The sequence below is a fragment of the Cupressus sempervirens genome, chromosome 10, assembly GCF_028749045.1.
Source record: "Cupressus sempervirens isolate cs-2001-9-10 chromosome 10, ASM2874904v1, whole genome shotgun sequence".
Classification (NCBI taxonomy): domain Eukaryota; kingdom Viridiplantae; phylum Streptophyta; class Pinopsida; order Cupressales; family Cupressaceae; genus Cupressus; species Cupressus sempervirens.
In genome coordinates, this window is record NC_143127.1 from 295,685,170 (window position 1) to 295,700,740 (window position 15,571).

Below are 15,571 nucleotides of genomic sequence, written 5' to 3' on the forward strand. Positions count from 1 at the left end.
TTTATGAAGCATTCTGTCATCTTCAGCACCCTCTTTTAAGACTTAGCTTGCACTCATCGCTAGATTAAATTCAATTGACTATTTTGGCGAGACCAGTACAGGCAGCACTAAATAAAATTGAGCTGGATTTTATGCATGAATACAAAACCTGTATCTAGAAAAATGTGACAAGAATATTAGCATTTGCTATTGCGCGGTTTGCAAATTGAGACTTAGCAAGCCCTCAACAAGCCCAATTATTTTAACTCGGCAATTTTTAAAAACATGGTTTTTTTTTGTAGAACTTAATTACAAAATGTATCAGACTGAAAAAAACCATAACAAAGTTTTGTATGAGATTTGACTTTTGATTACATATGAATCACAAAGTCGCATCATCTTGCAGAGCCAGACATATAATAAAATAGTTAACTACTAATTGATAATTATTATTAGATATATGATGACTGTGTTGGAAAATCATCATCAGTTGCAAACTTTTAGAATTTCCTCTTCCCCATTCTAGTAAAAGATTAGGGGGTAGAAGGTGTAGTCCTCACACTCAATTGTGGCTCCCTAATTGGCCTAATAGTTGTGCCTGTGGCTCCACCCTGCTGCTAGACGGTAATTAATCTCATCCAAGAACTTAAGAAGGAATCATCATCCTGCATAGCCCAATCCCTGTAGGGATCAACCTCATCCAAATCAATAACTTTCTCTGAGTGGTCCATCAATTTTCTTTCGTGAAGCCTAAGGTTGTATTGCACAAAAACTAGATCATTGAGGCGTTCTTGAGTCAAGTTGTAAAGCTTCTTTGTGTGAATGGCCTCAAACAATCTCCAATTGCGTTCACAGCCAGAAGCACTACATGGTTGAGACAAAATTCGAAGGGCCAGCTTTTGCAGATTTGGAGCATTTCCACCCCAATCTTCCCACCAAGAAGCTAAAAATAAGATATTCAAGATTTTGTTTAAAAAGCTATATTCTATTAATAATGTTGATTTATAACTTGCAAGATATGAAATTTCAGTTTTTCTTACTTGGTGTTTGGGTGGTTCTTCCTCGTATGGCTAATGGTGAAGAAAATAACTTCCCACTAGCTCGCTTATAATTCTGCAGCTCACAAATGATGAGATCTCTCACCTCAACCTCAGGTACCATCTTCTCGATGCATGCGGTCAGACCCTCCATAGCCTTTCCATCAACATCTGTGAAACTATCAGAGAAAAAAAACTTAGGGTTAAGGTAATAACCTGCTGCATAAAAGGCTTGGTGGTGTTGATTGTTCCATCTCTGATCCATGATCTCCAGAATAGAGGCAAACCTCTTTGCATTCCCCCTATAACAGTTTTGGATGGCCTCTTTGGCCCTACGCATGGCCTCATAAATATATCCCAACGTATTATTCTCCTTATCCACCAGACATAGAACCCTCATTACTGGCTCTGTTACCTACACAAAACAAAGTACAAGCAAATTTAACTTACAATGAAACTAAACACTTCTAAAGTTAAAAATTAAAAAAATTCAACTTTATTTAAAATTAAATTTGAAGATACCTTGACAATCTCTATAGCCCTATTCTCAAAAACATCAGAAAACACTATTTTTGCTGTCCTTTGTCCATCAATGTTTTTTGAGTAAGTTAATCCTAGCCATGCTGGACTCACAAACATCTTCTTCAGAGGAGTCAATAATCTAGAAATACTTTGCACCATTAGAAAATTAGTTAGAGACCTTGTAAAACCTGATCGAATAAGCTTTTCCTCCGTGACATGATCGTCCATCAAGTCAAGAACCCATGGATTATTATAAATATATCTTTGTACATGTCTTGCTTCTTTTACAGTCGATTTCACCCAATCAATTTTGCCTATGTCCTCCAGAAGAAGATCAAGAGAATGACTTAGACAAGGAGTCCAAAAAAACGTTGGATGCCTCTCTTGAAACAATCCTCCAGCCACCACATATGCTGCTGCATTTTTTGTAACAACTTGGACAACATTTTGCACGCCACACTCTAAAACAACCTCCTCCAACACCAAGCTCAAATTTTCTGCACTATTTATTATGCTAGAGGCATCAATTGACTTCAAAAAAACTAACTCACCATTTGAACCTACTAAAAAATTGAGAAGGGTGTGGTTTTTTCGGTCTGTCCACCAATCTAAAATAATTGTGCATCCAAACTTTTGCCATTGCTTTTTCTGATCTTCCACCTGTTGTTTTACATCTCTGATAGCATCATCGAGCAACTCGCCACCTAATTCGCTTTCAGTGGGCGGCTGGAACCCTTCCCCTGCATCTGCCACTGCTGCCACCATTTGCTCCCAATATGGACTCTTCATTACACTTACTGGAATGTTGTGGTGAGAAAGAAAATTAATAATTGCCTCGTCTGCTTTTTTCTGTGCCTCCTCAGCACAATCTGATTCAGATGCAGACCCGGATGCCATTGTGATCATATATCAACCTGCAATATCAACAGGAACAAGAAAAGGAACATTAAAAAAAACAGCAATTTGAACAAGAAATTTTTTAAAAATCATGTAAAATTCAAATGTATTCAAAAAAAATTATTGTAATACATTAAATAGTATTTGAATTGCAAAATTTTCAAGTTTATTCTTCAAGCCCCATTTCTGTGCTATGGATTCCCAGTCTAGATTTAAAGTTCGATACCATGAAAAAAATGCCATGCATTAGTTGAGATTCAAATTCAGAACCTCCCCTAAGCTGCTTACCACTGACCTATCAGCTCTTTATGTGATTCAAAATTTGGATTGATTTCTCCATCCCTATACCCTTTCAAGCCACTTTTCCATGCTCAGAACTCGAGGCCAGCTTTTGACACCAGCTTAAATGATCCCAAGAAATTTTTTTTTTTTTTTTTTAAAAAAAAAAAAATATATATATATATATATAGAGAGAGAGAGAGAGAGAGGTGGTTCAGAAGGGGACCTTCATGCTAATAATACTAAAAATTAGGATTTTGTCTTGTTTGATCTAAATAAGGTCCTTTTGGATCATTATGGATTCTGGGGTTAATTGGTTAAAAGATGCAAAAGTTGCTCATTTGTTGTCAATGACAACTTTTCATTTGTAATGACAACTTTCTGAAAAGTTGTTAAATGTTGGTTAAGGGTAGGTTGGAGGCTCTAACTTGTTTGGACAAGAATAAATAGATTTGATTCCCACAACTAAAGGGTTGGTTGACGTATTTTTGGTGAGTAATTGAATCATTTTGAATGAAGATTTATGTGCTTTTTACTACATCAGTCATGTTCCTTTGCATTATACAGATTGGTACTGATAGATACTGGTCTGAAATTGATTTGCAAAGATAGCCATATGTCTTACCTTTCATATGCACTTGATTTGGTACATTTTGGTTGTGTTTTGTGGAAGTTATGATCAAAACAGTAATTGCCACTTTCAGGTTTTCCTATAACGGTCCTGTTTCCATGCCTTGTACAGATTGTACAGTGAATTTAAAGGCTTGAGACTGTTTGGGGATGAAAGTATATTGAACCTACTTTCCATTGCTTTGTGTTCATCCATTTTCTTTAAGAATTGAAGAAAGTTAGAGAAAATTCTTCTGAGACTGGTTCAAAGTTCAAACCAAGGTAGAGTAACCTGCAAGCAAGAAAAATGCATATCTTTGTCTCCTACCAGTAGAAAATTCTGAAACATAGTGGAATGGCTTATTATTACACGTATTGTAATATCCTAAATGTGCAGGGGTTGGCATGAAAGTTTGCATGTGCTTTTATATGACTGTAGGTCTGATATGTTGATGTATCAGGCTGTTTAAAGAATGCATGAGAGCATTAAATGTATGGATGAATGGTCTGGCATTTGGCACGATGGGCCAAGCATGGAGGAAGATGCATAGTGATGTTGCAGACTAAGTAACCTGCCTGTCACACTCTTGTTTTTATCATTACTAATTATGTTACATCCCAATTTTTGAACTAATTTAAAATATAGCTGTTGAGGTTCATGTGAAGTCAGTTGATAGTTAAATTTGTTATAATCCTGCAAAATGGTAAGATGGTTAGTTGTTATAATTTCATGCAAAGATAACATGCTAGTTGATTATTTATCACGAAATCATGAAATTAAAAAAGTGGTTAGCCTTTATGATTATTTATGATTAATAACTTATTATGATAATATGATTTAACTGCGGAGAATTTCCTTGTAGGAAGCATGTCGAATGGGAGGAAGCATTGTCAGAAAAGAATTGGGCACAAGAGCATCAACATCACTGGGCAAATGAGTATGAATCGTGAATCACCATGATTGAGGACCTAGCGACTTGAACATCAGGATACAATCGATGGAACCCCATGCACTATTAAATAAACAATTTAAAACATTAATTAACTTAATTAAAATATAATACGTACCTCCAAAGATTAATATAATACGTACCTCTAAAGATTTTAAATGATCTTTCACTATATTATTATAATATATACCCATATACATACACATAGATATAAATAAAGTGACACCATAATATTATTTTCTTTATAATAAAATGATGCCACCTCATTAATATATCTACAAATACGTAGATAGATATAAACCATAATATTTTCCGAATTATAACCTTCAATCTTCTTCCATTTTTATATTCTTTTTCTTGTTTGAAAACTAATTGACACTTGGCACATTTATTTGGTGTCCAAGAGCCAATACATTTCCTTTTATGTTACGGCTTCTTGGAAGCCAAGGAGTCACATTACTCATTATATATTATGAAGTTGAGGGAGGCGGAAGATTTTCATATTTCAAGCACCCGACTTCCATGTTATTACTCTTCTTTCATAAATCCGATCACATTTATCTTAGCACCAATATCACTGCAGATATCATTAGTAACCATTGCAGTTTTCCTTTCCACGATTTCTTAGTTATACTAATGGTTTGTATTTAAACGTGAACAATCTTTTTACTAGTATTTGCATTCAAAATCTCTCCTTGTAAGATCTCTCCTACAAGGAGTGAGGCGAATTGAGTAAGCGTCCAGCAAGACATCATCCTTTCTCCATATTATATCAAGTTATGTGGTTAACCGGAACCCAAGTATTGTAATATTTTTTTCTTTATCAATTTTTACTGCGTTCTAATTATATAGCAGTAAGCTATAGTTTACAACATGATGCAAATCATTTTACTTAACATCATAGGATTGACCTTCTCTAAATTAGAGTTGTTTATGGCAAGTAAAAGCCAAAAAACCATGTTATGAAATCATGATTTATTTATGCCACTGGAGTCGGAATTAAATGATATTTTTCTGCAAGTCTTTAAGAACACATTCTTCAAATCATAGATTGTGATAAGCTGGAAACATATAATATTCATGATTCAGTTGAGGATCAATGGACAAAGTCCACTGCTCTGAGATTCAAACCCCTGGGACTCACCCGATTGTATAGCCAAGAAAAAAGGTAAAGAGGTGAGAGAAACAAAATCTGTAATAACATGAAACAGAACAATGTTTACCGTTTTTATAAGGAATCATTTAATAGCTCATGCATGATCATGTTTATTGTATTCTCCTACTATCAAGTCAAGTGGTGTGATTAGATACCAGGATATTTAGTGGCCGACAAGGTGTTCCATGTCTATTCCAGGTAGGGAGGGCCTTTCTCATTAGAGATTGTGTGGGGATAAGTTATAGTCCGAGGTTGGGTGGTTAAAGCCCTTGACAATGTTTCCCCTCTCCACAAGATATCAAGACACGCATCTGATAAAGATAAGTTGAGCATTCAAACATTTATTAGTAACAGGTATGTTTATTTTTATGATGGATTAATTTATATCATTGAATTCAATTATCTCCTTTGATGTAAGCAACCTTTCTCATTAATGTAAAAGGTAATCATTAGATTGGTTAACCTTCCAACTAAATATGGAATATATCTATAAGATTGATATTTCAATCTTTCATTTATATGAATAATGATTATGCGCATATCTTCTAATCTTATGTTATTGCCACAGTTAGCAATGGGAAGAAAAGAAATGATACAGTGGTATCTGACACCCTAAATGATACAGTGGTATCTGATGCCTTAATTGATACAAAGGTTTGTGATGCCCTAAATGATCCATTGGTAATTGATGCTCTAATTGATATAAGTGGTATTTAATGGTAATTGTCATTTGATTTTGATATAGTGGTATTGAATAGTAGTTGTCATTTGATATGGATATAGTGGTATTATGGACTAACCTGGATGTTTGCAAAAGCATCCCTAGATTGATTTCGGTCTCGAATTCCATGGTATGTAGAATTTAATTTCCATAGTAAATTCATTGATGGTGTTTTCAATTCTTAGTTATGAAATTTTGTTTAACTGTTTTTAACTATTAATCTCATTCACATGAACATAACTGATATAACTGTCTTCCCATGAAAATGAAGTAATGACTATATTTCTTTGATATTTTAGTTGTTAATTAAGACCCGCGAAAACTGTATGTTACAAATTACCATGACCCAAGTCCCAGTGGGAAGTTCGAGTGTAAGAAGTCCAAAGGCCAACTTAGAACATTTTTAGGGTCCTCCAAGTGTTGACTTGGCCCTTGACCATCAATGTTGATGGTTCCACTTGCAAAGGACAAGTATTGGCCAATGAAGGTGTGTCTGGGAGTGTTGGAAACCACAAATCTATATTTGTTGTTGTAACATACGCTTTTTCCAGCTCTTAATTAACAACCAACATATTCAAAGAAATATAGTTATTACTTCATTTTCATAGGAAGACAGTTATATCAATTATGTTCATGTGAATGAGATTAACAGTTACAATTACTTAAACGGAAAAACTCATACCTAACATCTAAAAACACCATCAATAAATTTACTATGGAAATTAAAATCTTCATACCATGGAATTTAAACAAAAAACTCATTGTAAAGATGCTTCTGCAATCACCCGAATTAGTCCACAAATATCACTTAGGATAAATTGACGATTACATTCAAATACCACTATATCAAAATCAAATGATGATTACCATTAAATACCACTATATCAAAATCAAATGACGATTACCCTCTAATACCACTATATCATTTAGGGCATCACATACCACTGTATCAATTAAGGCATCAATTACCATTGGATCATTTAGGGCATCAGATACCACTATATCATTTGGGGCTTTAGATACCACTGTATCAATTAAGGCATCAATTATTATTGGATCAGTTAGGGCATCAAATACCACTGTATCATTTAGGGCTTCAGATACCACTGTATCATTCATTTCCTTCTGGTTGCTTGACTGTGGCAATAACATAAGATTAGAAAATATGTTCATAATCATTATTCTTATAAATGAAAGACTGAAAGAACAATCCATCAGATAAATCTCTGCGCAAATAAATATATTCCACGTTTAGTTAGAAGATCAATCAATCTAACTGGTTGCCAACTATATTAACGATAAGAGTTTTTTTTTCATTTAAAGAAATAAATGTAACGATGATACAACTCAATCATTATTACCTTCTACTTGCATATATATCATAAAAGTAAAAAATACATGTTTCCGACAAACATTTGAATGCATAGCTTATCTTTGTATGTTGCACGTCTGGCAACTTGTGGAGAGGTGAAACATTGTCAAGGGCTTAACCACCCAACCTCGGACCTCAACTTATCCCCACATAATCTCTAACAAGAAAGGCCCTCCCTACTCGAAATAGACATGGAACATCTTGTCATCCACTGAGCATCCTGGCATCTAATCACACCACTAAACTTGACAACAAGAGAATACAATAAACGTGATCATGCATGAGCTATTAAAATTTTATTTTTATTTTTTTATTGTATCAATTCTGATTTTACTGTCCAATCCTTGCAAGATTTCATCTGACCTCTTCACCTTTTCCGTGGCTTAACAGCCGATGAGTCCTAGGTGTTCAAGATTTCAGAGCATCCGGCTCTTATTGATTCATGAATATTGCAATCTTCCAACATTTCACAAACTTCTTTTAAAAAAAGAGACTTGCATAAATATTTATCAGTCATCTTTAAAATTTATTGGCAATTGATTTATGAATCCATGCTATAACACATCAATATGCTTATTGCAAAGCAACTCTCTAAAGTTAACACATTAATATGCTTATTGTAAATTACCGCTACAGCTATGGATATTGCTTGTAACACAAATATTAAGGAAATAACATGAACTGAAATGGCTTTTCACATGACCTAATATAGTTTGGGTCTGTCCTAATGTATTTGCAAAAACGACTTGGTAACCGACTCTCCTTCAATTGCTAAGGATGTATCCAAAGAATGCTGAGATACTCAGTCTTTTGTGATGATTGATTCACACACAGCAAGGTTCTAAAGTGTTACTTGTGAATAGAAACTACAAATTGAAACAACAATGAACGTTGCTTAAGAATGGAAATACTGGTTGAAAAATCAATAAATTCGACTCTTGAAATAATTGGAAAACGAGTGTATGAAGGGCGAAGAGGAGACTAAAATGTAGCAGAAGGTAGTCAAGTGTATGAATTATATCATGCCCAACTCCTCTCACGGCTTCCATTTTAAAGAACAAGTCGTGAATTCTTGGCTCCCATCGTTTCGACGTGCTTCCTACAAGGAAATTCTCCGCAGTTAAATCATATTTCCATAACAAGTTATTTAATCATAAATAATCCGCCTATTCAATTTCATGAATTCGTGATAAATAATTATAACGACTAACCATCTTACTATTTGGCAGGATTATAACAAATTTAACTGTCAACTAACTTCATGTGAACCACAACAACTATATTTTAAATTAGGTCAAAAATTGGGACGTAACAGCTGTGATGTCAAAGACTTAGGACCAGTATACCATGATGTTCACATTGCTTTATGTTGATGATTTAAGTCATATCGGTTATCTCAAAGCCTAGAAACTGAGTATGCATCCTTGGGTGTCTAAAAGGCTGGAGTACGTGACCATTGTCTTTGTATGTTGAAACTATTGTGTATGCGCCTACCTTTGCATCAAGAAGGCATAAACTTTTACACAAATAAAAAAAAAAGAGAAGAAAGATAAAGAAAAATCTACAAGATTTACAGTTTGACTATCAATCAAGTGTTTATTAGTAGCAATTTGATATTAGCTAAAAGCCATCTCCATAAAAGAAACATGAGACTAATGACCACATGGATTGCAAACTAAAACAGAGATTTCCCATGAATTTGATTTTGATTTGATGACCATCTATCGGATACACAAGCTGAGAAGGACCTTCTATTTAAACAGAGAAATTTCAACTTGAAATAAAGAAAGAACCTTATCTTCAATTAAAAATAAGTCTAAATAGTACACAACCAAATGTCTTTCACTCTGCACCAAATTTGAAAATATTAAAAATTTATTTGCCTTTCTTTTAAGTAATGTGGCTTCTGACAAAGCCAAAAGTGTACAAGAGGCTCTTGAATCTCCAAATTAAGAAAATGGAGGAAACAAAGAGGGACAAATATGAAGTCTTGATAAAAAATCACATACTGAATAGTGTAAATCTTCATGTAGAAGAAAGGCTATTGATTGCAAATGGATTTTCAGATTAACTCTCAAAGCAGATGGAAGTAATGACATGTTTAAAGTTAATCCCAGAGCGTGCATTTTTTTCAAACTGAAAGCATAGATTATCTTGAAACATTTTCAAATCTGCTGAATATAAATTTTGCAAGATAATTTTTCTTGCTGCTGTAACAATGTTGAGTGTGGAAGTACATCAATTAGATGTTAAAGACTTGAAAGTGCATTTTTATATGCAAAGCTTGAGAACAAAAATTATATGTCAAAAGTGCATTTTTAGATGCAAAAATTGGCAAGAAAATTTATATCACAAAATCAGAAGGAATTAATGTAGGGGAAGATAGAAATACAGTGGTCTGCATTAATCACCTCTTGCTTCGGGTAAGTTAGTAGAAAAACATCTCCCAAATGGCATCAAGAAAGGTAAAATGGTGATATCTACATAAAAGAATTATTTATCGGTTACCATTCTACCTCTGCATGTACATATTTTAACAAGCAAGACTGTGAAACTCTTCAAAAGCCCTAGAGTATGTATTATGGATTTACAAAATAAGTTCACAGAGATTTACATAATCATTCTTAGATTGCAATAAATGTACTGGAAACAAGGCAATTGCATATGATTCTAATGGGTTGAAGATATAGTTAACATTTTAAATATGGATAAATGTAATTGGTCATGTTAATGTTTTAGACCAGAATCAAAATAAGCAGCAAAACATCAGAAAAGAAACAATAAGACACAATATTTATCATAGGAAAACCCTCTAACTTGAAAGGAAAACCCAAGCCACACCAAAAAAAACTCTTATATTATATAATAGAGCTCTGAGTACAAAGCTTCCTACTGAATACTACAAACTCTTCAACTTATTACATATATATCCGAATTGACTCCATAGACTATCTATATTTGTTAACCACTAGGGTTGTCGTTGCACCAAAAGATCGACCTATCAATGACCAATACAACCACTAGACTTACACAAGACACAGGAGACTGTTTAACCATGTCGTGAATGCAGCAAGGGTCATCGGTCCACTACCAACAAACCCCCCCCCAGCATTGCTTGTTGCGGCTTGCAAGGATGCAAACCTATGACCAAGATTTGATACCACTTGTTAACTACTAGAATTGTCGCTGCACCAAAAGATCAACCTGTCAATGCCAAATACAACCACTAGACTTATAGAAGACACAAGAGGCGATTAAACCCGATTGTCAATCCAACAAGGGACGAGGGCCCACCACCAACAATATTTGTTTACAGAATAACCCAACTTGGCAAGAATCACATCACACAAAGCAATGATATATCATATAGACAATGTTGAGGCTCTTCAAAACAAAACTTCTCAAGACTTGAACCAAGAGACTCTTCATATTATAACCAGAAGTCTCTTCATTTCCAAATGTGTGTCTTCATATTTCCAAACACATGTCTCTTCAAATTTCCAAACATGAGTATACGAAAGAGCACCATTGCAAGAAATACAGATATCTCCTACAACTACAAACATCAACACTCCCTCTTAGCAAAGGAGATATCTTTTCAAGTATTAATGTCATGGAACCTCTCAATGGCTACATCCATTTGTGAGGAAACAAAAAATTTATCACCGAGCTACACAATGTGATAGCATCATAAAGTCACTTAACATGATATTCACCATCGCTACTCCCATGTGTGAAAACAAAAACTGTCATCATCGATTCACTCAACATGATGTCATTATGCTCTCAACATGACATCTACCATAGCTACTCCCATGAGTGGAAAGTGCAACAAGGGCTTTCATCTCAAATGTATTCATCTTAGAGAAAAATGTGTTGCAAGGGCATTTGCCTTAAATTTCTTTGTCTCACAAAAAATTGCATTATAAGGGCTTTCACCTCAAATTTCTCCCTCTCAAAGGAAAATGCATTACAAGGGCATTCACCTCAAATTTCTCCCTCTGAATATCATTTCTTCCTCCTTGAAGATACTAAATGCAAAGACAATATGTATAGGTTCTTCCTCTTCACTGAAGTTATGTGCCATCAACTCAGTCCCATGGCTGCAAACAATGTCCTCATGTTTGTTCATTTCTACAGCCTACGACTTTCTTACAAGATGTGTAAAGCTCTTACTTCCTTGAATTCCTTGTGCAATCTCTCATCATTTTGTTGCATCTTGATCCCTCCTAGAAGCATTTTAGAGAGATTGTTAATAGACTCAATCTATCCCCAAAGAGAAATATACACTTTAAAGCTAGAAGCATATATGATTCACTATTCCCAATGTTATTGCATAAATTAACTACATAAAATTCATGATCAATATTCAAAGGTATAATTATAAAATACTTATCGCTTTATTGTTGATCAATTTAGCAATGCCCTTTCAACATTTGATTTTTCATATCCCTTAGAATTCAGCAAACCTAATTGCTACAGCGACAGACATCCATATCTTATCTTGGGAATTGTGGGACATACACCATATCAAAATGCAGAATATAAATTATGGATGAATTGTAGACCAAATTCCATTGGTATACACCCACAAATTGTGTGCAACCAACAACTATCACTCAGACTGCTTGCTCAAGCATACCCAAAAACTCATATTATATGAGAACAATAACAAAATGTTATGTAATCATCACCAGTGAGCATTGGTTTCCCATTAAAAACATCTCTGATAGCCATTTTCAAAAACTAGATGGTTAACAATGCTTATTGCATTGCTTGACCTAGCTCTAATAACATGATAATGTTTTAGACCAGAAATGAAAAAAAAGCAACAAAACATCAAAAAAGAAACAATAAGGCTCAATTTTAATCCTGGGAAAACCCTCCAACTTGAGGAAAAAACCTTGCCACACCAAACAATATTTCTTTTATTATATAACAAAGGTCTGAGTACAATGCTTCCAACTGACTATAGTTGTCATATAGAAGAACCCAACTCAACAAGCATCACAACACACAAAACAATGATACATTACATAGACAATGTCGAGGCTCTTCAAAAACATAACTTCTCAAGAGTTGAACCAAGAGACTCTTCATGTTATAATCAAAAGTCTCTTCATATTTCCAAATGCGGGCATACAAAAGAGTATCGTAGCAGTTAATCAAGATATCTCTTGCAGAAACAAACACCAGCAAGTCATAGTTCCAATGGAATTAGACATTAAGTTGCCTATGGATATCTGTGCTACTAAAAAAAAAAGAGAGAGAAATGGAAGAAGTTCCATGTAAAAATGCCATCAGAAGCATCCTGAAGACTAAGATTTGCACGCGAACTGATTTGGCTCATGCAAAAAGCTCTTTAAGCCAAAGAGTAAATCTAGGGATGGCTCACTGAACAATAATAAATAGTTTGTTCAGGTTCATTATACACAGTCTTAACTAGTGGTGTATACCTTCATGGAAATGAAAAGATAATCTAGTTGACATCGTATTGTAATTTTGTAGAGAGAGGTGAATTTGACACACTAAAATTGACTAAGTGATATGATCTTATGGTCAAGAGTGGTGTTGTGCCAAAAAATAGGGAAAAGCAACCTACTATAGAACCTTCCAATGGTAAAGGGTGTATAGATTTGTCAAGCAAGAAAAGCTATATGGTAAAGATTTCAGTTTGGCACAAAATAGACTGTAAAGCTTATATTGTGATAATGTAAGTTGCACTCAAATTGCTAAGATTCTAAATCTCATGGAAGGTAAGACTATGCTAGCATGATAGCATTTTCTTTGTGATGGAGCACAAAGTTTCAGTAAAATGCTTGTACATAAAGAAACCAATGGAAAATATTTTCCCTACACTATTCCTACAGTATTGCTCACATAAAACTTGAGAATCGCGTCTCAATTACTTGAGTTACAATTGAAGACAAAGAAAAGAACGGCCACTAGTAGTCTCTATATTGAGTGTTTAAATGTTTAGGTCTTTATTTTTAGTTAGATTGTGGATGTTGTTTATAAAGAGTGATGGAATCTTAGAATCACACCTACGATTTGTCCAAAAACAATACCATAGTATATCATATAAAAAAAATCTAATTTTAGTTTTGAAGTTGTATTCAGCTATTCCAGATTAACATTATATATAACACACTCTAGGTTCATATAATAATCATATAATCTAAAAAGCTGCAACATATTTTTTATGCAATAAAGTTTTTCCTGTATATATTTTAATGTGTTAAAGCTTTCTTTTGTCAAAGTGAGATAGTTAAGCAGTTTCCAAAAAATGGGTTGACAAACAGTTAAAAAATTAAAACCATTAAAAATCATCTTTATTTGTTTCAAAAAAGAAATAACAACTGGTGAAAATACTTGATTTTCAAAGAACCTACCAAAGATCAATTTGTTATAAATATAATGCAAAGGTCCAACAAGGATAAGGCTTAATTCCAAGTCCCCTGAAAATTTGATGGATCTTAGACACTAAAAGTAAAGGAGGTTAATGATTACAACACCCAATGTTAATGGACTGAAAAAAAAACTATATAATGTTTTATCCTCCCAAAATTAAAAAAATAGCATTACAGAAGAAATTGTTAATTCTATCTTCTATGTTTGCGACACTAAACTAAAGGACACTAATGATGACTGCACTCAGTGGTAATGGGCTACAAAAACAATAGTATATTTATCCTTCCAGCATTAAAAACAACATCACTGAAATCTACTAGTTCTAACTTCTGTGAACTATTTTGATTGAAACTCTTTCATCTTTTTTCCAAAAAAAATAACTTTTTGGACCGAACTTAACATCAAAAACAAAACATGAAAGTTACTATCTTACAATTCATAACCTGTTATACCAGTTCATACTCACATCCATATCACCAAATCTCATTCAGCTATGCCGTAGTTATATTATGTCGTTGAAACCCCCCAACAAAATAACTCTTAAAAAGATATCCTCGAGATGCCACCATCAGCTAAGTTAAGTAAACCGCTAGGTTGCAAAAGTCGAAGCCAATATGAAACCCTAACAAAGTAAAAGACGTTCAAGGAGACTTGGCCTTACCAGAAAAGCACAATATAGAAAACGAGTGATGCGAACTCGAGGCGAAGCAAACAGAAAAATAATCCTGGCCAGCACCTTTCCTACTTTTCTGTAAAGAAGTCGTCAGATAGAAATGTCAGGGTTAGGAATAAATTCCAAGAGAGGGGCGTCACTGATCAAAGATGCAAAAGCAAAGGGAAGAGACATGCAGTACCTGGAATCATATCACGCGAGGTATCGACCAAGATTAAGCGCCTTCCATGTTGCAGAGGAAAAGCTTTTGCAATTGCCTATGAAAAAGGATTTCGCGGTATAAAAATGGAGTGGAGGGAAATCTTTCACTACTTAGGTATTAAACACGCTGTTTGGCTTGTAAACCCTTGATCATTGAGCCCGAGGGTGGTCATGCGAAGGAGATGGCCATACGACGGGAAAAATGTAATCATGTGATCATTTCTTAAATTTATTGATTAATTTAAAAGTTACATGAATTTTAGATTAATTAATAAAATAGTTATGTACATTTTTCTGCTGTCTAGTAATCTCTCTTATGGGAGAACACTAATTTTGAGCTTCCCAAATACTATTATAGATGTGTAAATTTTGGTTTTTTTTAAAATTATAGAAGATTTATACTTACTATTTAGAAGACTTTGTTATTAATTAAGTATTTTTTAGTAAATTATTTTAAATTTTGTATAATTATTCATTTGTCAATTTTTTTATTTAAAACATTTGGTTTTAAGTTAATTTGATCAAATATCATTCTAATCAAATGTTTTTTACTAAAGTGTTCAAATTGGTCTCTAAAGGAAAGTAAGATTCATAGGTGTACAATGAACTAACGATCCTAATCTAAAACTTGTCAAGGAAGGTCTTAGTTTTTTTTAAACTCCCTTTACTAAGATTGAGATTTTGTTGTGTGCGTATTAAATCATGTTTATTGATGTGTTGATGTGGCATCAAAATATTAGTTATTTTGGATTTACTAAAATCTA

General features: G+C 33.9%; 1 protein-coding gene across 1 annotated transcript; it reads right to left on the reverse strand.

The window, feature by feature from the left end:
* Positions 1–253: 253 nt before the first annotated feature.
* LOC149533811 (uncharacterized) lies at positions 254–14,968 on the reverse strand. Its single transcript, XM_089804179.1, has 5 exons — positions 14,788–14,968; positions 14,595–14,682; positions 1,539–2,452; positions 1,020–1,431; positions 254–922 (listed from the first exon to the last, which is right to left on the reverse strand). Exons 3-5 carry the CDS (start codon positions 2,442–2,444, stop codon positions 597–599), a joined length of 1,644 nt encoding a protein of 547 aa, XP_089660305.1. The 5' UTR covers positions 2,445–2,452; positions 14,595–14,682; positions 14,788–14,968; the 3' UTR covers positions 254–596.
* Positions 14,969–15,571: the final 603 nt, after the last annotated feature.